Source organism: Cupressus sempervirens, chromosome 4, assembly GCF_028749045.1.
Source record: "Cupressus sempervirens isolate cs-2001-9-10 chromosome 4, ASM2874904v1, whole genome shotgun sequence".
Lineage (NCBI taxonomy): Eukaryota > Viridiplantae > Streptophyta > Pinopsida > Cupressales > Cupressaceae > Cupressus > Cupressus sempervirens.
Window position 1 is genome coordinate 633,797,004 of NC_143121.1, and position 24,533 is coordinate 633,821,536.

Here is a 24,533-nt window from a genome sequence, read left to right on the forward strand (position 1 = left end):
ATGTGCCTAGCAATTCCTTCATGTGCCTAGCAATCCTTTTTTCTTCATGTGCCTAGTAACCCTGTTGCCTTCATGTGCCTAGTAACCCTGTTTTCTTCATGTGTCAAGTTACTGTAGCAATTCCTTCATGTGCCGAGTTACTGTAGCATTCCTTCATGTGTCGAGTTACCCAGTGTATGCCGAGTGATTCTTCATGTGCCGAGTTACTCAGTGTATGCTGAGTGTTTCTTCATGTGTCGAGTTACCCAGTGTATGCCGAGTGTTTCTTCATGTGCCGAGTTACTCAGTGCATGCCGAGTGTTTCTTCATGTGTCGAGTTAACCAGTATATGCCGAGTGTCAGTATTTGGACGTGATTTTGCGAGCCAACTTGCGGGATTTATTTCATTCGCGACATTTATGTTAACCATCGGATATTCTTACTTATATTATTTTATTCTGTACGGACTCCTCAGACCCCTCTCAATAATGAAAAACATGAGAAATGATTGACAAGGTAGAAGGATATCAATTGTGAACCAAAAAAAATGGAAGGAGAAATTCACTGCAATCCGTAGTTCCAGCTGAAGCCAACATTTTGGGATAAAGGCAATCACACCCACAGTATTGTCAGCATCTTTATCAGAGCTGCATTGATCATGTTATGCATTTTTGCATTTGAGGAGAATAGGAGTTATTCTGTAGATTAGTATTGAGGGAAGACAAATAGAATCAGATCTTCTCAGTAGTTCAAGAGGAAGACATTAATCCATGGTAGAATGCAAGAACAGTAAGCTATAGAGTAACAAGATTTAGACAGACACATAATAAGAAATACATCTGAGGCATTAAAGAGAAGAATCAATTGGAGGAAGATGTAAGGCAATTTGAAAATGAAGAATAATTGATAAGGGGATACACAGCTATGAATATAATAAATATTGTATACAAATTATATTATTTCATGGAGAGAGAAGATATATAGAATCAACCACATAATAGGTTATAGACAACAGAATATGGAAAGGATATATATAGTTATAATATTTGCAAGTTATACTTGTCCTGACATTCCTAGGATTCACAAGACATATATATTTGGAGAGAAGATATCAATAACATCGTATATGCCTAGAACAATTAAAGCACAAATTGAAGTTACATAAAAATCAAGGATAGCAGCATTATTTATATATGATAAAAAAGATGAGTGTTAATTTCCTATACTGAGAAAACCACAACAATCTAAGTACATCAACAAACCATAAATAAGTTAGAAAACAAGAGCATTTATATTACCAGCAAACCGTTGACAAAAATTCCTCTCAGTAGGACATAACAGAAATAATTCAAGTACGGAGTATCAAAGTATAACATTACCGATTGACGTGTAGTGACATCAAAATATCAAACTTAGTAATTATATTCTATGTTATTGACAAGGGACATTACAATTAGATAGTAGAGGGCCTAGTGTTGGAGATTTATTACAAGAGAGTCAGGACATTGTAAAGGCTCTTAAGGAGAATATCACTAAGTCATAGAATCAACAAAAGCGATATGCTGATCAGAAGAGAACTGAGTGGACTTTTGAGGTAGGTGATATGGTATATTTGACTTTGCAACCTTATCACCAGTCCACTCTCAAAAAGAGTGGTGATGAGAAACTTAAGCCACATTATTATGGGTCTTTCAAGGTGATCAAGAGAGTTGGAGAAGTGGCTTATGAGTTGGATTTGTCGGTAGAAAACAAAGTTCATAATGTTTTTCATGTTTCACATCTGAAAAAAGCATTAGGACCCCATATGTTTCCTTCTATAGTGCTTCCACCCTTGGATGATGAGGGAAAATTGGTATTGGTGCTAGAAGCTATCATTGATTTCAGGGAAAGGAACTTGAGACGGCGTACTATAAGGGAGTATTTGGTGAAATGGAAGGACTTGCCAGTAGACGATGCGACATGGGAGAATGAGGAGATTTTGCAGCACCCGAAGTTGAAGTTGCTTGAGGACAAGCAATTTTAGGGAGGATAGACTGTAATCTCCCCCATCTTTTAGGCCCTCAAAAGAGTCCTTAGCTTTTCATTCTCCGAAGGCTAAGTGGAGAAATAAATTCAATTCAAGTCAATTAATAAATAAATCTAAAGGTGACTTTATATTTAATTTATTTATTTTTCTAGAAGCACAACTAATTATTTTATTGGAAAGGGGGACACTTCTAGAGAGTGCAATTAAATAATATTTTATTTCCTTCTAGAAGGGTGAAGGAAAAGAATAAATAGAGGCAAGAGCTTCATTATTAGGCATCCATTATTTGCTTATTTGATTTCTTTGAGCTCTGAGCAAGGGTTTCAGCATTTGCCACTACAGAACGGAGTTCTTTTGTGTGTCTCCATTTGAGCTGGTGAAATACCTAGTGAATTTGGTATTGGGAGGACATCATACAGGTGTCTATTCGAGCATATTGGTGAAAGATCTTCTGAAGGGTTGCAGCTATTGGAGAAGAGAAATCAGTCTTTTCATTGTGCCAAATTTGTGGCCTAGGGCCAGATTGTGGTGTACGATTGAAGGAATAAGTCAAATATTACTACAATGTTGCCACTACTATAGTAAAATCCAGATTTCTTGAGTGGTTTACAAGTTCTTATCCATTTCATTTTGCATTACATGTCTTAGGGCATGTGTAAGAATTTAGAAACCAATTGTGAGGTGTTGTAATATGATTTATAGCAGAGTTTTACATCAGAATTTGTTATAAGGGATTAGGATATCATTGAACATCATAGAAGGCATTGCCTTAATGTCTTATTGCTGTAGATGCATATTTTCTCATTTGTAGTCAATGCTTATATATTTCAAAAAAATGTAAAAATAGTTGCATCTTTATTATTGGTTGTTTGGAGTTTTGCAAGCGTATCAATTCAAGTTTGGCATTTAGACAAAAAAACAGAATTTAGATCAGCAATGTATTCTTTGTGTGCAAAGTGTTTGATGAAATTCACAAGTTAAGAAATCAGAAAATTATAATCAAAATTGCAAGGGATATTACATTGCTATTGACTAAGACATGACAAACTTCAAGATATCCCTTTACATGCAATCTCATTTTTCAAGTGTGGTAGAGTTTTAACATTTGCAAATTACAAGATTTCACACTTAAAGAAAAATTGCAAACAATTGTTAGAGTAAATAATTAATTAATTATTAATTATTTATTCTATTTACTTAAGCTTACTTAGGTTAATGCATTTATTTAATATTTAGTATTTAATGCATGTAGTGATGAGTTGTTGACAACACGGGAGTTTGTTCCCTTCTAGAATGTTCCACTTTTTTGTGGATGCTTGGTTGTCAACCTTATCTTCTACCTCCTTCCAGCTTGTTCTACAAGCTTCCTTGAGGCCTTTATAAGCGGTCTCTCTCTCATTGTAAATTCATCCATTCACATAGCAATTTCATTTTCCTATTGTGAAATATTTTCTCTTGCATTGTTTGCTTCAAGCTCTTGCTCCTTCGATTTCTCTTCAACAAGCTATTTGCATGTAGGTGATCTTTGCGACTGCGGAATTGGATTTCATCAACTCCTACAACAATATGGGTTGCCTTTGAACAAATGGACAAATATGAGCCAAATAATGCAATAATGTAGCAAAATAAGTAAGAAACATAAGCAAAGTTGAAATCTTCTACTTACTTGGAGCTCAATGAGCCGAAAAAGGAGGAAAGAGAATTTGAAATGAACAAGTCTTGTATAAGTGTCATTGCATGTTTTATATTGCCCTTGAAATGCAAACATTTTTGCTTGGAGAGATAAATAGGACCCTAGACATGCAATTACATGTTTGAAGTAAAAATGTATGCAAGTTGGAATTGCAAATCGCACTCTATGAGGGTCATTACATAAAATGTTTGGATGGAAATGCATGTGTTGGGTGCAAATTGCACTCTCCCAGCCATATTACATATTTAAAATGTGCAATAGGTGTCATGCCTTGGGCGTCTTTGGCTTCTTAGTGCAAAATCAGGGTCTTAGAGGGTCACTTCATATGCTTGTAGTGCAAAATCACACTCTATTGGTTTAATTACATATGACGTTTTTTCATGAAGAAGGGAGTTTTCATATAAATCAGACTCTTGGAAGCCCATTACATATTTAAAAAGATTTGCTTTTGTCATTTGCCTTAGTCAATCTTTCCATCCAAGTGCAAAATCACACTCTATAGATGCAATTTCATGAAGCATATTTGAAAAAAGACATGTTATTGAGTTGATCAACTTAAGTGATCTATTTAACACATGTCTAATTGATTGTTGAGCAAATATTACTTAAATGGGTCAAATATAATACTTACATTAAATAGTTTATATATCGTGTGTAAGTATTATTCAAAAACTAATATTTTACTTAAGTGTTTTAAAATAAAACATGAAGTAAATCTTAACATTAAATTAGAACTATATATAGTGATAAATTCACTTAAAAATTAAAAAGCAACTCAACATGAAAATATAACATAAAGTGTACTATAGTTACTAAAGTGATAAAGTAACTTAAAAACATAACCTCAATATCATTGTCATCGAATGTCCTCGACTAGGCTTATCTGGCAGTTTTTCAGCTTTGTATTTTTTATTCACAAGAAATCTTCAGGGCAAGTTCTAGCTATATAGGTAGGGGGGGCCCATGCTACCAGGTGGCCCTCTATCTCTTGTTGAGCGGGCCCTACTATTCTATGGCATAGGGCATAAAGTGAATTTATGTTATATTTTTCAAAAAGTGCAACTCAAGATTAAAATATAACATCCATATTTTAAATATGTGATTGCACCTGGAGAGTCCACTTTTTAGGCACTTAAATGGTCATATCTTTTGACTACTAAGTCTGATTAAGCTCTAAGATATACCAAATTGAAGGGAAAACTGAAGTAAGAGATTGATCGAAACAAAAAGCTTAAAGCAAAATAAACAAACACTCGAGAATGTAAATAAGGACTTTGAAGGCTTCAAAAATCAAGCATAGGAAGACAAACTGAAAAAACAAGGACTCAATGAAAGCCTTCAGTAAAAGAATACAGTATGCAAATTGGGATTGATTGGTTGATCAATGTTGGCCAACTAAATAGTGAACTATCTCGGAGAAATGCAAAACTAAGTTGAAAAATTTTCGTACTATTGCCTGCATTTTGTGCTGACAAAATGTAAGACAACAATTACAATGTGTAGCATGATATCAAAACATGAAGAAATGTCAAAATGTAGTGAAGGAAAGCCCTAAATCATCCTTGAAGGAAAACTCCTCATCACTGGAAGTTAGTAAAGTGAGTATAAAAACATCAACTTGATTCGACATGATTTTCCCATGAGTCTTCTTTCATTTCCAATTTGAAAGTTGGGTTTTGGAGTTAGCAACCCCTAGTGGGGTCAAAGGGTAGTGGCCTTTGCGAGGTCCTGGAGCAACACCCTAGATATGCTTCTTTTTCCAAGCACATTTTTCCTCTTGCGCGACCTTTGGATTCTTCATTGTTGAAGCATTTCTCTCCCAAAATTGATGTATTTGAATTCCCTTGAAATTATAACATTTTTAATATTTTTGCATGCAAATTCACTTAAGAGGTTGTTGTCGCTGGGCAACCAAAGCCAAACAAAACATATTATTTGAGTTTGTTGGGTGTCTTATACAACCATTGCCAAGTTTTTGGCTCAAACTTGCCAATGTTTCTAAAGAATTCATGATTATTGAAAGAAACTTTGTGAGTTTTTAAATATCCCTACGAGTTTAAAGAAAAACTCAAGTTTTTGACTTATCAATGAGTTTTGCATCTATGGTTTGTCCCATGCGAGGAGCCTCATCTTGGTGTTGTGTAGTTGCCTTGGTGGAAATAATTTTGCACTTTGACGAAAGGAAGAGGCCCCTAAACAAGTCACCATAACAAATAAAAAATTGAGTACTCAACCATGTTTACCTCCAAGCATTGGCCCAGTAGGGTGTCGAGGCACCATTAACTCTAGAAGCTCAACTCTAAGCCGTATCCAAGTAGTGAAGCACCTTGCAAATTCTCCTTTGCACTCCATTTGACCAATATGCAATGAACTTTACTGACTACTAAGGAAGATTTTCCATTGTCTAGTTTCTAGAAGATATCCCTTGACTTTTGCATCATGGCAACCATGGATCAAAGACCTCATAGATGCCTTTTCATGTACTGATTAGATAGTCCTCACCCAGTTCTCCAATCCAAATGAAGATGCCTTTAGACCCATTAGCACTTTACTCCTTTGATGAATTGATCATGGACAACTCCTCCGCTATGAATGTTTGTCGTGCAGGAGTTGTTGATGGTGGCTACTTAGGAGCTGCAGATGCTAATTGTGCAGGAGTTGATGATGGAGTTGTTGATGATGGTTGTGGCACAATCTCCTATGGGTCACACTCAACAACCATGATTGACTCCCACTGGTGAATAACCTTGACCAAGGGCCTTGTAGATGAAAGGAAGGTTGGAGCCTCTACTTAGACCTTGGGTTGGTCCAACCATTGGTCAATCTAGTCTTCCACAAAAGTAGTATAACTAGGTAATGTGCTATCCTTAGGCAATCTAACCTGAATAGATAACAATGTAGTTGGTTGTGTTAGTAGTTTGATAGGCACTACTTTTAGTTGTGTGACACTTGTTGATGTGACATATGGCAATGAGACAATTGTCATTGTTTTTTATGCTAATGTGTAATATCCCCATCATAAAATAGTTTATTAATCAAATCTTTGTTAATGAGCCGATTGATTTAAAATATCTCGTACCCATTTTAGTTTTGTTTCTGTAGGTAAGTGTGGTTGTCGGCTATCTTTGTACACCCTCGGAAAGGTTTCTCTGACAAGTATTTAAGCGTGACTTGTAGGTAGTCATAGGTATGCAATTTGGATTATTTCTTTGTACTGCAAATTCCAATTGGGATTCTTTGTTGTTCACCATTTTGGAAGTGAAAGATCTTCCCTACTTGGTTATTCCAATTTTAGTGGGATTCAACCCTCACTCTATTTTGTCGCCTATATTACTTCGCTCGAATTTGGCAAATCAGAGCACCATCATATTGCGAATTGGAGAAGTCATTATGTTTAATTTGATTAAGTTCGCTTTGTATTGAATGAATAAGGCATTTTATAGGATGTTCTGTGTTTCTCTTGCACATTCTGTACATTTTGTTGTCTGCACTTCCGTTCTCTCCAAGCTCCGTACTCCATCCCGTATGACCTCCATTACTTCCACCGTACGGCTTCCATATCTATCACTATACGACCCTCCTCCATTCCACCATACAGCCTTCCTATTTCGTTGTCTACACCCACAATACAACCTTCCCTATCTCCCTTCATCTACCGTATAGCCTCCTTGGTCACTATACTATCATAGCTTCTCACTGTGCCTCTCTCTTCCATCACCATACAATGCACTTGTTACCCCACACTATATCGTACGGCCTGTACCGTATGGCCTCCCCTTTGCCCGTACGTTAGCGCCTAGCATCCGTTCACCAATTTCACCCTATTTGTACTACCATCTAGAAGTTCGTACGTGACATTTTTTTGGAGAAAGAGTTAATTGAGAGTAGCTGTAGGAACGGATCATTACATAATGGAAATGTTGTTTCCTTATCGATCTCATCCTTAGGCAAAGATTGAGATTTGGTAGCCTATGATACCTCCTTTGTGGGTGTCATGGCTGACATAGATGATGATAGTTTTAATGGCTTATATTCTTTTGTTCTTTCTCCACCATTACTAGAAACCTCATTTTGTTTCCGTTTATTTCTTGGCAATTGTGTTGTCTTATCTCTTATTGCATGCATGTCCATTTTGGTATGGTAGAATGTGTCAAACACAACAGGTCAATCTAAAATATTGGTTGTAATTTCTCCCACTTATTGACAACATGTTGGTGAAGGGTGTCTAAATATAATGCAATGGCGTGTTGCATCATGTGCAATGCCTTATGTCTCTATGATAAAAGCTCTTGCATGCTTTGTGGCAATTTGTGGCAATAAGTGTCCCCGGTTATACACTTTGCCAATAGTCCACCCAATTACAAAATCTGTCATCCATATGGCTACATTTGACACATGAATGGCGCAATCAGCTTGCATTTCACTAGGTTTAGAATGCATCACAATTAGTAGTTGCTAAGAAACTTTTCCTCAACTTTTGGTTGTTTGCACTCCATATGTTGTCCCATTCTTTTTAAGTCTATCCTGCAAATTATCCAAATGGATGCCTCCTTACTATGGGGGGTAAATTGACTAGTTGGCTCACATATTGACACTCTTGGGGAAGGTATACCAAATACCCTTGTAAAATCTCCTAGCCAAAAGGAGATTGTCACCTCACATCCCTTGTAGTCAGTTACGAATTCGTGCACTTTCTAGTTATAGTTAGCGACCATGGATCTTAAGTATGGTTCAAATTCCCTAGAGTTGAAAAATAGGAATAGCACAACCTTGTCCACCTACGCATGTTGTAGATCTATCTTAGGTTCATTTTTCCTTCATATCCTACATTCTTTACTAGTTTAACTTACTAGGATATTGTGTTTGCAGAGGTTTTTTTGTATTTCCCTTTACTAGACTTCCCAAACACAATGTAGGGCATTTAATGGTGTCATTTGCTCTTCCCCTTGCTACTATCAAATTCAATGACTAGAAAACATACTTGCAGAAAATATAGTTTTGAGAATATATAATGAACTTTAAATGCTTTATGCTCACAAGAAAGCAATTTTGATAATGACCCAATAATGTTAGTAACTGGCCAATGGTAAATTTGTTCTTTTGCACCAGACATTTGAAATGATGTTTAATGCCAATGGAAAACATTTTACCATACCAAAAGCTAGCGTTTGAATCAATTAATGTCCAAGGAATCTATTGTTAGTGAAAGAAGAGGTTGTGCATTGAAAAATTTGCAAGGTTTTCGTTCATTGTATGTTGGAACAAAAAGAAAGTGTTGTATGATGTGAACAAGTATTGGAGTAGTGCATCATAGAGTGTAGTACTGCCAATGATGGGATTGTACATGTGTAAAACTATAATAACCCCAACCGGTTATAACTTCATCAAACACCAAATTCTTTTATAATTTAGTTGTTTGACATTTTGTCAAACACTTTGCAAGCAAGCTTTGATAACATTGTAATGAGCCCTGCTGGCTCTCAAACAATCTATGCCAAAGAAATGATTTCTTTCTTTTCTTTTTTTGTTTTTGAGGTTTTTGGAATTTATGATACAACAATGTAGCAGAAAAATAGAAGATATTACAATAATTATTTCAACTCAAATGTTTGAACTTTGGATATTAAATAGGGAATATACAACTAAAAATCCCAAATTTTAATATCAACTTAGATACTGAGTATTTTCACAAAATATCAACAACCTAGTTGATAAATATCCCCTATTATCTAAATCAACAATACCCAGAAAAATTAGAAGTTAGAATCCATGAACTTACAGGTAAGACATGCCTTGAAATACTTTGAAATGAAGTCTAGCAGCAACAAAAGAATTCTCCAACAAACGAATGCAACTGCAAATATGTAAAACGCTGCTCCCAAAGTGCAGATAGGAAATAACCTCTAGCAGCAAAAATAAATGGGTGCTCAACCAACTCCAAATTAACCAACACCCAACTGCTTCTCAGCAACAGTAATAACAGTATAAGAATATGCCAAATTCCAAATTGCCAACACCACAGTATCTCCCAACCACAGTGTTGTATACAGCAATGAAGATAAAGACTAATTCTCAGAAAACTAATTCACAATACCTCAGTTGTGAATTAAAATGAACTTCTCAAAACCAAATCCTTATACTTCACAGCAAGGGCATAGAAAAAATCAGACTTCAGAAACGTCACAAAGACGACAAAGCAAAATAAGATAATCAAATAATCGGATGCTTTTCTCATCAAATGTCCTTATATTTATAGTTTCCAAATGGCACCAATTTCCCAAAGGAACTCCACTTAAGAAGCTTCCTCTACACAACATCAAAATATAATAAAGTGCCATTAATATAATTTATTAATTGCTTTAGGCTCCAAAAATGACTTTTTTCCACCATAAACTAATATTTTGACACGCAAGGCCACTATTTCTTGTTCCCACGATTTAAAACTTTTTGTCTCGGTTCTAACGAGCTATGATACTGAGGTGACCAACCAACAACACCAACAAAAATAACAACCTCAACGTATTTAGATGAATAATAATAATAATTCGCCCTTCTTGCGAAAACAACTGAAGAAGCATCATAATCGAAATCTGACAACATCAAAGTGATCCTGATGATGAAAGACGATGAATGAACCTGACGGGGTGACTTACTATAAATAGACGCTCCCTCCAAGATTCTTGGAGCCCAAACCAGAAGCCTGAAATAGAAATTGAGAGCATCACCCAACTCTAACTCAACTAAGCTCATCAGAACCAACAGTTTGACTTACTATAAATAGTAACACACCATAGGCTGCTGAAAAGCCTATAACCCTACAACCAAGACCCTCAAATCTCACTGTCAACTCACGAGGGTCCCAATGGTGAATTGATCTAGTCAACTTCAGGAACCTGCTAAAAATGGGGACATTACAAGAACTCTTCACCAATCGTAAATTGCAAGTGAAGTTAGTCCTACATCATATGTTGTGAAATTGATCATGAACCCTTATATTGAAAAGAGGGAGTCATTTAAATTGTATAATTGACTTAACTTCAATTAGACCTCGTCAGCCAATACTTGCTAACTCTCGCACCAAAACTTCAAATTGTGTGGCTAGGAAATGTTTATAAGGACATCATTCTTATTAGATCATTCTAATGAGGCAAGAAATTTTATCATTTGGACAAGCTCTCTAAATCAATTTGTCATATAAATCACTCAACACCCATCTTCTGTATTAGTTTTGTCATCCACATTAGGCCTTGCATCAACCAATGTTAGGAACATAGTTCTAGCACTAAGTCACTCTAACACACATTGCATCACACTTAATCAATCTCAACCACATCATCATTATTTTTTGCATTTGTCGATTTTCCTTGTTGTGAGGTTTTCACACCATTTTTCTATTGCAAATGGGGATCCACTCTTTTTTCTGTGGTAGTAGTAGTGGTCTTAGGTGGTCTTAGCTAGCGGCAATTTTCAAGTCTCCATGCCTTGGAGATGGGTTTGGGTAACTTTGGCTTGCTGGGTAGTCAAGTCAGTCAGAGGGAGTGAATATTATGGAATTTGGACAATGCACGAAGATAGCAATGAAGATATACGAGTATGGGCAGCAACATTCAAATCAAAGATGAAGCCAATTGAAATGGAGACAAAGACAGCTATCACAAACCTAGTTTCGATGAGGAATCACCAAGAAAAGGGTATGCTTGAGAAGGAGAGTTATGAGGGAGTTTGAATGAGGCTGCACCAAAACAGTTAATCCTGAGAATGGGTTGGATTCCAACATTTACTCAGGATTCTAAATTTCAACTCTCCTCTCAATTCCACCCAAGTATAGAGGCTCTATAAGGCAAGATTTCAGCTTAGTATGATGCATGGTGATCAATTCCTAAGGAGGAAGGTGTAAAATCAGTTGTGAGTTGAAGGTAAATACATAAATTCTGGAAATAAGACAAGAAAGGGATCAAATTTCAATCACCCAAAGGGTAGATTAGGTAAGACAAAATATGAAATTACCTTTTGAAACTCAAACTGAATTGGTAATTGGGGTCTGGAAGGAAGAGAGTTAACCCAAGGAAATACCAAGTTGAAAGGGGTAGTCCCAAGGAAGGGAGGGAATCCACCCTTGGGATTCTTGATCTCAAGAGGGGGTAAAATTACACCCCGAAATGAAGGCACAATCCCAACTCACAAGTGAATTCTGCCATGAGTTTAGTAGAAGTGGAAACACACTCTTGACTTCCAATCATTTGAAATATAGGAGAAAACGAAGGCTAGAAGCAGCGGCAATGAAATTTTTGGTGAATAAGAATGAAACCTTAAGCAAGCAATGATCAAGAACAAATTGGATTGACCTCAAAACATCTCGATCACAACTTGAAATTAGTAAACTTTAAACAACGATTGTTGAAAGGGGGAAAGCTGGAAACAAAATGGTGACAAAATTCAAGAAACTGATATTAAATTAATTGTGAGTAAGGGGAGGAATTCCCTCCCCACCCCCCCCACCCTCTCTCCCGAGTTAGGATTTGTAATCCTAAGAACTCGCTAATCTTGGCCCAAACTTAATCTTAAACAAAAGATTGGTGGGGGATCGGAAAAGAGACACCTCACATAATTTGGAGACAAAAATGTGCCTTTTCATCTTACTCCAAGTCAGCCTTGATGGAAGCATCAAATGTTTAATTTAAGATGATTTTTATTGGCCAAAGAGAAAGCAAGTTGGCCCAAATGTAATGCCTCTTCATCTTTTTTGAATCACCTATATGAGAGAGTTGGAGGCAATTCATTTTTCATCAAACTCAAGAAAGATATCCCTCTCTTCCAAGGCAGCAACTTCCTTCAAGAGCAGATCTACACACTATAGTGGTAGCAATTTCCTATAGGGGCAGTGACGACTTCTTTACCAGAGATTTTATGATCAAGGGTGATTTTGGGGGAGGTTTGAAGTGAGAATAGCACTGATTTTCTCTAAAATCAGAGATAAAGTGCAGAAACAAAGTTGAATCTGAACATATGATTGTGTCTCAAACTTGTTTAAATCCCAAATTTTGAAGAAATTTCATTTCAATTCAAAAGAGTAAAACCATCTTTTTTCAAAATCAGAACTTAGGATTTGCAAAAAAGGAATAAATTTGGTCTTGAACCAAAGAAAATCCATAATCAAAATGCATTTTGCTTCCTTGTTTTGCTGTAGAATAGAAGGTTGATTTAAAGAAAATATAGATGCAATTTCATTTCATGAAAACTTTAAGATTTCCTTCCATCATTTCATATATTATTATCATTTTGTGAGCTTAATGCAATTTCCCTTTTGTTTTTGCAAGGTAATTGTTGGAGAAGGAGAAACTCGAAGAAGAAAAGGTTGTGGGTAGATCAAGGTCAAGCTTAAGGACTTCAAATGAGGAGGTTCAAAATCAGATTATCAATTAGAGTGTGAGTTCAAGGCAAGATCGAGATGGAGTTCAAGAAAGCAAAGAACAAGGAGAAACAAAAAAATCAAAGAAAATTATCATCAACCTGAATTTCCTTTGGAAATCGATGTTTACTTTGAACGATCTAATTGCATGAAGACTTCATCACTCCAAGAAGATCAAGTTCAAAGAAACTAAAGAGATAAAGTTTTCAAGTACAATCAAGTTCAAATCATGGCAAGGAGAAAATTTCGAGGAACATGGGATGGAGAAAACTTGAGAAGATGAAGCAATATGGGGATATGTTACCACAATTGAAGGCTTGATAATGTTGAGTATCAAGAGATATTTTCCCATCATCAAATGATATTGTTCAAGTCTAGGAGATAAGGATGTTCAAGTTGCACCCACTTATCGTCAACCAATCAGAAAATTCTAGTGACACATGTTCAAGCACATTCAATCATATTATGCCAAGTGTACAATTTTCTCATCGGCTCTCAAGAGCATTGTAATTTTCTTATTGGGCCATAGGGTGGTGCCTTCATGTAATTGGATGATTGTGTAACAACCCTAATTAGGGTTTGTAACGGATGAATCTCGGTCCTTGATCTTGAATCAACCTTGGCCCTTCATTGTAATTGAACAACTAGAAAAGGCTAAGGCCTTCTCATTTGTAACTCATTAGATTAGATTAGATTAGCTAAGGGAGACACTTGTTGAAATTGTTGATTCAATGTTGATCTTCATGGGTGATTACTTGTGTTGCTATGGAGTATTGCATGGTTTCTTCATTCCCTTATTTAAAATAGGATTTCATTTCATGTAAATTAGAAGTAGTGTTTAGTTGAATGGAAGTGATTTGGATGTATCTTTGGTGAACTTGCTTAGACCGAACCACTAGCTTCTTGCTGATTATAAGTTTTCCTTGCATGGACGAATGACATTTATATGAACTTAACTTTGATTTTTTCTTGCATATTGATATGCATCAGTGGATGGTGTTAATGAAATGATGGTACTTTGAACATCTTACATTTACCTTAGGAGACTTCACTAGGTTAGTAATGTCGATGGCTAAAATAAGTCTAGTAGAGTCACAAAGACATCCACAGTTTCTTGCATTCTACTAGTAGATTAGCTAATTAAACCCTTCCCCTTGTAGTTGTTGATTAAAAGAAGTTAAAGTCAAGTTGATATCCATTTAACAATCAATGTAAGTCCCTTCATGGCAACCAACATATCACATCAAAAGAATTGAGTGAAAATCCATGATTAAGAAGGAATGGTGTTCCATCCCGAAGCATTGAGTGTTTGATTCTGCATGTTGTAGTGGAACAAAATCCACATCAATAGTTCTATTCCAACTTGACAAAATTGTTGATTCAATCTATAAAGCTTGATTGCAATTGAGGAACTCTTAGGGTTTCTACATTGCCATAGAAAGTTCCAATGGTGTTCTTGAATGCCACTAGATTTCCAACTGCGGGTGCAAACATGAGATGGAATTTGATTGCATGTACCTAACGTATGAGAATCATAGTGTCATATCCACACTAAAGATTCAAATCCATACCAAAAGGGTCAAAGCTGCAGCTTTAGATTTGACTCTAGACTAATTCTAAGAATGACCTAGTTCATATTTGTCATCTTACTTCAAACACATTCAGTTTGAAGTGATGTTTCAAAAGTTATGGTCAAAATGGTTTTCAGCTATCTACCAATCTTTAAACTCAGCGAAGTCCATTCCTCTTAATTCCCAGGTTTCTAGATCCTGTCATATAATTTGTCACAACTCTTAATTGTGTTGATGGAATTTTATTGTTTCTTATGTTCATTAGACCTAATTTTAGAGGAGGAATATTTTTATTTCTTTTCAATTGTAAAGATATAATAAATTGGTAATAATTTATGTAGTGGACATCAAATGAAAGAAAATGTTATGTGTACTGGACAAAACACCATGCTGATTTTTAGAGAAACATATATCTCCCCCATTATTTCAAATATTATTTGATGCTCTCCATAAAGTTCTTCATAATTAGGATTTATTATTATGACCAAAATAGAGTTTAATTAGAATGAGAAGTCCCATATTTCTATATCCATTCTTTATATTATTGTATTAGATGACACAATATATGTGGCTAAAATGATGAAAATGCAATTATCTTTTTGAATATGATTATTTTTTATTCTTTATTTTTGTATCATGTTCTCTAAACATGCCCCATTTGGCCACAATGAAGGTGATTTTTCATACACAATGTTAGTATTAATTTAACAGGGGATCATCTATTATTTTAGCTGAATGAAAAACTCTATGTGCCACAAGAATGCCTGTAGAGCTTACTCTCCAATGGCATGATCATCATTTAATGATTGTCTCTGAGTTTCTAACCCATTTTCACTGCAGGATGCAATGTCCCCCAGAAGTAAGATTTAAGAACTAATAATAATTAAATGATGGAATATAAAATAATTACTAAATCAAGGACCAAAGTTGCACAAAGGATCCAATTGCTTGAAGACGAGCAATTTGAGGAAGGGTGGACTGTCATGTCCCCTGTGTTCCTCTAATAGAGTTTTGAAATAAATGATAATAAAATAATAATAAAAATAAATAAATAAATTATAATATAATTAAAGTAAATAAATAAATATACTTATATAATTGATTTGATTAATTCAATTTAACTCTATTTATATACACATATAATCTAATAAACAATTAATATGAAATAATTAGTAAACAAATTATATGGTGTTATAATATACATAACGAAATATTATCATTTATAATAATAATTAAAATATTTATAAATAAATGAAAATCCTAACAAAGAGATGTGACCTATCTAGCAACACTTTTCCACTAAATATATATGGAAATGATTAGATAAACTAGGATGGCCTTTATTACAGAGATATTCAGAGAATGGAGCAGTGAATATATGAAGGAAAGAGACAATTCAGAATGAAGCCGTAAGAAGGATAGTATGGGGGAAGTATTAAGAAATAGAGATTACGGAGAAGACAATTTAGCAAAGGAGAACATCGTTAATATTCCCAGTGAGAAAATAAGAATAAAAAATTCAGAAAGAATAAAGGAATGAGAACAGACCTTCCTAATTGGAAGGAACATAGACGAATCAGAGAAATTCATACCAAGCAGATTAGGAGAGAATCGATTAGGGATAAGGAGGATCGAAGGAGCAATAGAAAATTAAAAAGCTGGTCAATACGTTCAATCCAGAAATATATCTAATAGTAAATACATGGCAGTAGGAAGATTTGGATCCTTAGCACATACTACATGGAGAAAATAATGAATAGGAAATGATATAGGCATCAGATAAATTATCAAGAAAACAGTAAAACAAACACTTAGTCAAGCAGCAATTCCTTCTCATAGTCACTGTCAATCAATATAAAAGATAGATGGATAGAACAAAGAACTATAGCAATATAGGTAAGTATCGATAGCAATGAATTGACCCAGCATTATTTAAGATTACACAAATATGGGACTGTACCAAGGAGAATTAATAAGCAGTGCGGAAGGAAGATTGATGGGGTGATGATTCATATTGTGAAGCTGTAAACATATCGAATGATCCTTAAAAGTTCTAGATTATAAATGAGAGAGTGATGATTTTATCTATAATCAAATATGGCTAAGGCTCTTAGAGGAGACGCTCTTGTACCATTATTGGACACATGGATATTAAGAGTATAATCAATGCTAGTACCACTAAATATCAACCGACATGAACACATGGATCAGACTTTTCATGATTAAGAATCAAAACTATAACTCACTTATCATGTCCATGCAAAGAGAGTTACATTTTGCACCAATATAAATGATTTTCAACACCCATTTACCAAAGAATTCTCTTCATTGATTCAGAATTTCAAAGAGAAACTTTAGGACTCATCGTTAGGCACATTTATTAGTTTTAATAAATACCACATTGTTCACAAGAGAAACTTTCCATACACAATTGTACTTCTTTGATTTCCTAGTAACATGAGTGAATATAATTAACTGTGGATTTATTCCCTGATTTGGCTACATTAGGCATTCATATTAATTTGGCTTCCTTCTAAAGCTCTAGCTACATTCATCAACCTCCTGACCTCATCCAAGGTTGCTTCTAATGTAATGTTAGTTTCTTCTTCTTCGAAAAATGTTTCAGTCATCAACTTAGTCACATGAATGTAAGCATTTAAGTATCCATCTATCGTCGAAGATCAATTTAATCAGACCCTCTAGCTGCTCCCTATTGTCATAGAAAGATATCCAATCATAGAAGATAATTTTCTATAATAGCCTCACATCTAAGGTACCATTTTTCTTTTCTTATATGCACATCAACATCCTTGATACAAGTTGCTTCAATGAAGGTCCATCAGAAGACGCCTCCATATAAGCATATGTTAAACAATGGGAATGAGACATTGGTTATTATTCCCCCCCGCAATGTAAAATTTCCACTTCATTTTATTAAGTTTTCAGTCACTATCAGGTCCAACGAGAGGCCATCAATCAAATTTCACTCATCTCTGCTGTATATGGTGGCAGAAAAAGCTAGTTGAAGGATTATGCCGCCTAGATAGAATTCTTCAACATCTCACATTTATGCTATAGAAATGCCAAGTAATTCTATAATTGCAATTACATATATATATTCTTGTCCAAACTCCCTTCAATAGGAACCAATGTTATGGTAATATATATTTTATTTATTCAAAAACTGTTGAGGTCCCGTGTTGCTCTTAATAAATCATGTCTATCATTGAGATTTCAAAGAAGGCAATCAATATGCAACTCTCTCTTTGGAAATTAAGTCAATTCTCAAACATCAATACCCTGTATTAATGCTGGAAAGACTGCAACCTAAATCTCTACAGCCTTTTGATTATATTAATAAATCTTGCCTTGACATAATACTCTTATGTCAGATATTTCAAAGCTGTATATCATAGAATGATGACCTTATTCAGTTGTGACTTCTGCATCTTATTTCTGAATAATCAATCCGATAGCAGGCTGTGATCGTAGAACACATATTGTCTTAGGCAATACATATTTATACAATACAATTAATAATATAGAGCTCAAAGGAGGGGGAGAAATGCGTAGTTCCAATGACATTCTCATATTGTATCAGTAGAAGAAATTGAACAAATCAGTGGTCTGATCAGAAATTCTGCAGATCCCTTTAGTCCAAAATATCATCCATTCTTTTAAATTTCAACACTTCTAAATTGCAAGCTTCAATAGGTAAGGTTCAACTCACCTGCTCTACTATCAAAATTATGAAATATGTAAAATCTTTGACACTTAAATGAATATCAAATCCTTCAAGCTTCATGGATGGGAAGCTTGACAATTCCAAGACCAATACAAGGAAGTGCAAAATCATTTTGGGAAATCAAACAGTTAATGGCGTTCTTCCAATCCTCCTAATGGGGCAAGACAGAGGGCCTCTCCTTTCTTCTGATGTTTGTCCACAAAGCAATAAGAAACAAATGCCTACTTACACCTGCATTCAGATTTATAAACTAGCCCAAAATATTAGTCCTTCTACCATTGTCTCAAATAGATACCTCTATCGGGTGATCAGTTACAAACCAGTTTAAATTGCTGAGAACTGCTTACACAGCTATAAGTGAATTCCCCCAATCCTATGCAAGCTTGTTATGTCAAAGAAATCTTCAATATCATACCAATAGATATTCACAAGAAACTCTGATGAGACTTTCCACAAAAAGATATCTGATTTTGTTATTGATGTGCTGATAAATAAACATCTTGCATAATGACACTCAATGTCTTTATTCATTCTTCGGCAATGTTTTAATATGACAAATATTATCATTACCTTCAAAACTCTAAGAATATTAGAGTATTATCTCATTAAAAGCTTCAGATTATAGACTATGAGTTTTCCACACATTAGAAATCAGCGAAAGTAATGCAACCACGCACTGTGAATATAGAGCACGAACATATCATTCTCTCCTGTGAAAGGAGCATCCAACATATCTCATATATTCCAATTATCACAGTGGTGATGGATAATTCTACCAATCGTTCACAAAGTTTGAAATATTGCAGGCCCCAAATCATGTCACATTCTTGCAGTATGATGAAGAAGCCTCTATTGAATGCTATGGACAACCGACACTAGATTGTGGTTGGTGTTTCAGACTGCTTGTTTGTGTAAAGGAAAAATAAAATATGCATATCACACAGGAAATAATAGTGATCATCATAACCTTTGTTGTGAGTGCCAGTAGCATAAATCTCCAACCACAGATATAAATACCGTATTACATTTTGCATAAGTCGCTTTTCAAACAATCCTGAAATATCATTAGATCTCATAGTAATATAGAATTAGATGACATATCCATGGCTTCCAACATGAAATTGGCAACCATATCCCTCAGAAATTAATCTAATGTCTTTAGTATCAGCCAAATCGTCAAAGTAAATTGCCAGGAATCTGGAAAGAAGATTATCTCTGAGTGGTCCACTTTTATTACTTTGAAAAATACCTAGTGCAAATTTGTCCAAATTCATCCACCACAGTGATTGCTTCAGGCTAAAACCAATTGAGATAGAGGAGGATGCAGATGTGCAGGATCCAGGCCAAATGCTACTCAGCAAGTGTTATCGAAATCTGTGCAGAACATCCTACAGATTTACAGTACTCTTTTGTTGCAGACATCAAAGAGGGCGAACATGAGGTGACCTGTAACCTCGCACCATCTCAAGCACAAAATTTATGAGGCATGTGGTATTGATTTCATAGCTGGCAGCCTTACTCTCTTAAGGTGATATCTTAATATAGCTCTGATACCATGTTAAATAATGAAGGATCTTTGCACATGTAATGGATCTCTGTAGGTGATAATCAATATAGAATGGATATGAATTAATTCAATACTGAAAATTGTTTGCCAGGTCTGAATATATAATTCGATCACTGATTAGAAGTCCCAACCTGAAGAGATAGAATCATTTATGAATTTCGATGATCCATCTCTTGTGATCGGTCATCTTATATATTGCAATCAAGAGGCATATAAGGGGCAGTTGTGACTGTTCAACTACAAAGGCATAAACTTAATTAGCCAATTAACGCAAAGGTTATCAGGTATGATTAGTCACCAAACAAATTGTTTGCTAAGCCAATTTCAACATTAAAGCCTCTGATCTGAATATAGAGGATCATAACTCGATCACATATGATTGTCATTCAATCAATCTTGATCAGGGATTTACTGCTTGATCCAAGAGATAGATATAATCTGATTGCTCAGATTTTCATACTTAGCTGGATAATAATAATATCAGCTCAATACAGGGATGATACCGGCAAGATAATTTTAATGTCTATGCATATGTGTGTGTATGCAGGTATATCAGTTCACACGGTGAATTGGTATACATACATGCACACACATGTGCATACAGTAGTCATGTTGTTATATCCTTGAATTCTGACTGACGCTATCATATTTTAACAAGCATATTGTCTATTTAATTTTGTTGAGATGGGATGTAACAAGCATCAAGAAAAATGATCCACTTCTCTTGAGTAATCTAATTTCCATTTTAACAATTGCAGGTGCTTAATAAAGAGGGCAACATTGGGTTTGAACGCTTAGTGGATTGCTTAAAATATCACAAAGCTGTGATCACTGTAAGTGATTCTTTAAATCTCTTTTCCGTTAAACATTTTTCTTGTTAGCAGCCTTAGATTGACAGGGTTTTTTGTTTCTTTTGCTGATTATTGTATATATGAATGACAATTCTCAATACAAAATCACTCATAGGAGGCTAACTTTAAGCACATATAGTGCTATACTATATTTCCTTAAGCGAGATATAAGAGCAGCACAATTGTTTCCAATAATCATGCCTTGACTTGATGCAATGTCTATTTGAGATTTTTTTTGTAGATTAAGACTGTCTAAGTTTGCCTTGGTGTGATCTGGTCTGTTTGGGGAAATTTTGTCAAGTAACTAGAGGCTGACAAGGAAACATGGCTAGTTTGGTGCTTCAGGGAAGAAAATTAAGCAAACTCTTGTTGGCGCTGGAATTTCAATTCCTTGTGTGGAAGTTACAAGCATGAGGCATGCTGTAAACACAGCAAAAAGTTTTGCAAAACATGGTTCATTTCTTACCCTCAATCTACTTGATTCTTGGATGTGTTTTAACTTTTGACATTTCGAGAACTTTTTTCTTATAGTTGAAGAATTAAATTATAGTTATAGTGAATATTCTGACCTTTTGAAAATGCTAATTATGGTAGATTAGAAATCATTGTCTTTTTCTTTCTAGTTGTTGTGACAATCTAGTTAGTACACATTTTTGTTATTCATCTAATTGAACCCAATCATGTCAAGAGTCATTTAATAGGTATCATGAAACTTCCTAAAATTAAAGTTTTTATTCAGGCGCAACTAAAACAGAAACTGCAATTATTGGCTGGCAGTCTCCATAATTTCCTTTAAAGGCGAATACATTTTCTTTTCATATATCTTGCATGATAGCTATATATCTTGAATTTGAGTTGCACTTCCTTTTCATTCTTTTCTTAGAAAATGGTCAATGGATATCGGAGATTATAGGCTTGATTCTAGACTTATTTGATCGACTATGAGTAGAAGTAAATCCTTTAAATCGTTAAATACAGAAAATAAAAAAATGCAAAAAATTTCAAGTTTGAAAAAAATAGGAAATTTTGATTCCATGTGTTGTAATCAATAACAAAATTTTACCAAAAAATATATATATATGTTTCTCAATTTCTAGGACAAAACATATTCTGAAGATAGACTTTTTTTGAAGGTTTCAGGAAAGTAGAAGTGTGACAAATTATGTACATTTTAAATATAATAGTTTTTTTTTTAAATGTAGTTTATAGCCTTTAGATGCACGATCAAACTGTTAAAGATGAGTGAGCATTATAAGGCACTGAAATTCAAAATTATAACATCTGTGAGAATGACCATTGAAAATTGAGTGAGACAGTAAAGGACACGTATGATATCTTGAACATTGAATATCTAATTGTTTTATTCTCCATGGTGTTGAGATAAACTAAACTCACGTTAAAATTAAAAAACCCTAGGTCTCAGTGGTGGCTCCTAGTTGAGACTTCAGGCCTAGCTTATCACCCATGCTAAAGTAATTTTTCAACTCAACTTTTGATTTAGTAAAAGAAGTCTCAATAAGAAGCTATTATTTCTTTCAATTTGAATATGTATAATTAGATGCCTTAGCATGATAGAACCTAGTGTCAAGGATAAAATGAAAGAATGATACTAAAAGATATAAACATGGAGCCCAAGAAATAGAAAATTCTTATGTACTGTAGTCTCAAGCTAAGAAACGCTAAGGAAGAGGATTTTAACAAATTAAGGCATGGAATAGACTAAGATATTAAAACTAGTTAGGCAATTATTGGCAAATTTTGGATTGGTGAAGATTTGGACTCTTACATCAAGCTTGTTTTTGAATTTTAATGCTCAGAATTTAAGGGGTAGTGGGTGGCAGACTTTGTCAAAATTTTGTAAAAATGTTCCTAAACTGTATCCTATTACATGCTTCTATTATAAAAGAACGCTAACTATTTGAGATGGGTCAAGTCATCCCAAACATTAGAAAGGGTTTTGAAGTGATGGCTGAAGCTACCTAGGATGCATCAAGCTAGATTGTTTCCTATTTGAATTTCAAGAAAGTGGCAATTTAGGAAATTCGACTCTTTGCTGTGGGAAAATGCAGTGTCTCACAAATAAGATTTTTGGCCTTCAATGTTTGTGGCCTAGTATGATTTAGTTTAAGGCTTTCCAACGGATGAATGTTCTAAATTTCAAGCTATGCATGATCTTTCATCTCTCTTGCTAATTACATTGTATGTTCTTACACGATTAAAACAACTTTACATGCTCTCAAGTTTATGTAGGATCTCTTATCTACCATGCTCTTCATTTATATACAAAATAGTACAAATCCTTTGTAGAAGTTTTGTAAACATAAACAAAGTTCATGTAGGATCTCTCATCTATCATGCTCTTAGTATCTATCCAAAATAGTACAAACAAAGTTTATGATAGATGAAAGATCCTCATTATTTATGTATCTAATTACATTGAATGTTCTTACACAATGAAGCAAAATTTCATTCTGTTCATGGCAAAATTAAAACACTGCAATATGAAATGAACCATACTCATACACATCTGAAATTTATGGATATTAGTATTGTTGTTAGTCATCTGAACCTGCTTAAATAGAATTATTCACAGATGCCTTACTCTTTTGTTTGTGCTGATTAGGAGATGCCATCTTGTTGAGTCCAGGATGTGCTAGTTTTGATGAGTTTGAAAATTTTGAGCATAGAGGAAAAGTATTTCAAGAACTGGCAACATCTTGGTCGAGATCTGAACAGGAACATTGATCCAATGGCTATATTGTAATGGCATAAATGTTTTGCTTTGTTTATTTCATTGTTTTCACCGTGAATTGTGTATCTTCAATATAAGAGAAGGGAAGAAAACACTTGTGAAACCTGTCTCAAATCAGAGACTTGTCTTGTTTACTGTATGATGAAAAATAGAGAATTTAATTGTCTCTAGTATCTCTACACAAGAGACTTATAAATCCTAATATTTATCTGTGTAACTATTGAATTGGAAGCCAATAAATAGGTTAGTTTTGTATGTTTACTATGATAGACTCATTTCCCATGTTTACTATGATAGACTCATTTCCCTGAAACTAAAGAAATTTCAGTAATCTGTTAGAGATTGACGCTGTAGCTAGAATGCATTTTTCATTTTGAATCAGTCTCGTCTTGTTTATTGTATGTAGAAGAAAAAAGACAATTTTTCTGTCTCTGCAGAAGAGAGATATAACTCCTAATATTTATCTGTATCACTGCAAAATCTACAGCTAATAAAAGGATTAATTTTTATGTTTCCTAAGATAGACTCATTTGCACTGGTATAGTCAGTTTTCTGGATATGAAGTGACATTGTATAAAAAATTGTCAAACAGTTGAATAGCAAAGTGGTAAATTGATTGCTAAGTTCCCTCCTTGCACCATATTTGAAACAAATGAGGTTTCTCAATGCAATTTATGAAAAATGATGTGTTCCTTCGTTGGAAAAGGTGATTTCAGTTGTCAGCCGTTGTAATGTAAGGATTTGGTTAGCTCTTTACGCATTTTTTGAATTGATCAACCAAATAATATGGTTTTAGTAAAAGTTAAATAGATGTAAATATTTGTTCAAATGTTAAATAGGTAAATGTGTTATTATTTGATGAAAATGTTTTTTATGTTTAGTTTTATAAAATTTATTTTTTATTATAAAAAAATATATTGAAGTTTGATGAAGTCAAATA

General features: G+C 34.5%; 1 protein-coding gene across 8 annotated transcripts in view; it reads left to right on the forward strand.

Moving 5' to 3' along the window:
* Positions 1-23,854, forward strand: part of LOC149562832 (uncharacterized) — a 269,069-nt gene extending 245,215 nt beyond the window's left edge. For 4 of the 8 annotated variants that reach the window (XM_089826280.1, XM_089826278.1, XM_089826284.1 and 1 more), the window contains 3 exons: positions 20,749-20,823; positions 21,174-21,294; positions 23,465-23,854. In XM_089826280.1, the coding sequence (XP_089682406.1) occupies positions 20,749-20,823; positions 21,174-21,294; positions 23,465-23,586 (318 nt within the window). In that variant the 3' untranslated portion in view covers positions 23,587-23,854. Of the gene's footprint in view, positions 1-13,015; positions 13,840-20,748; positions 20,824-21,173; positions 21,295-23,464 lie in introns of those variants that run through there. The other 4 variants (XM_089826279.1, XM_089826283.1, XM_089826282.1 and 1 more) reach the window with 4 other exon arrangements.
* Positions 23,855-24,533: the final 679 nt, after the last annotated feature.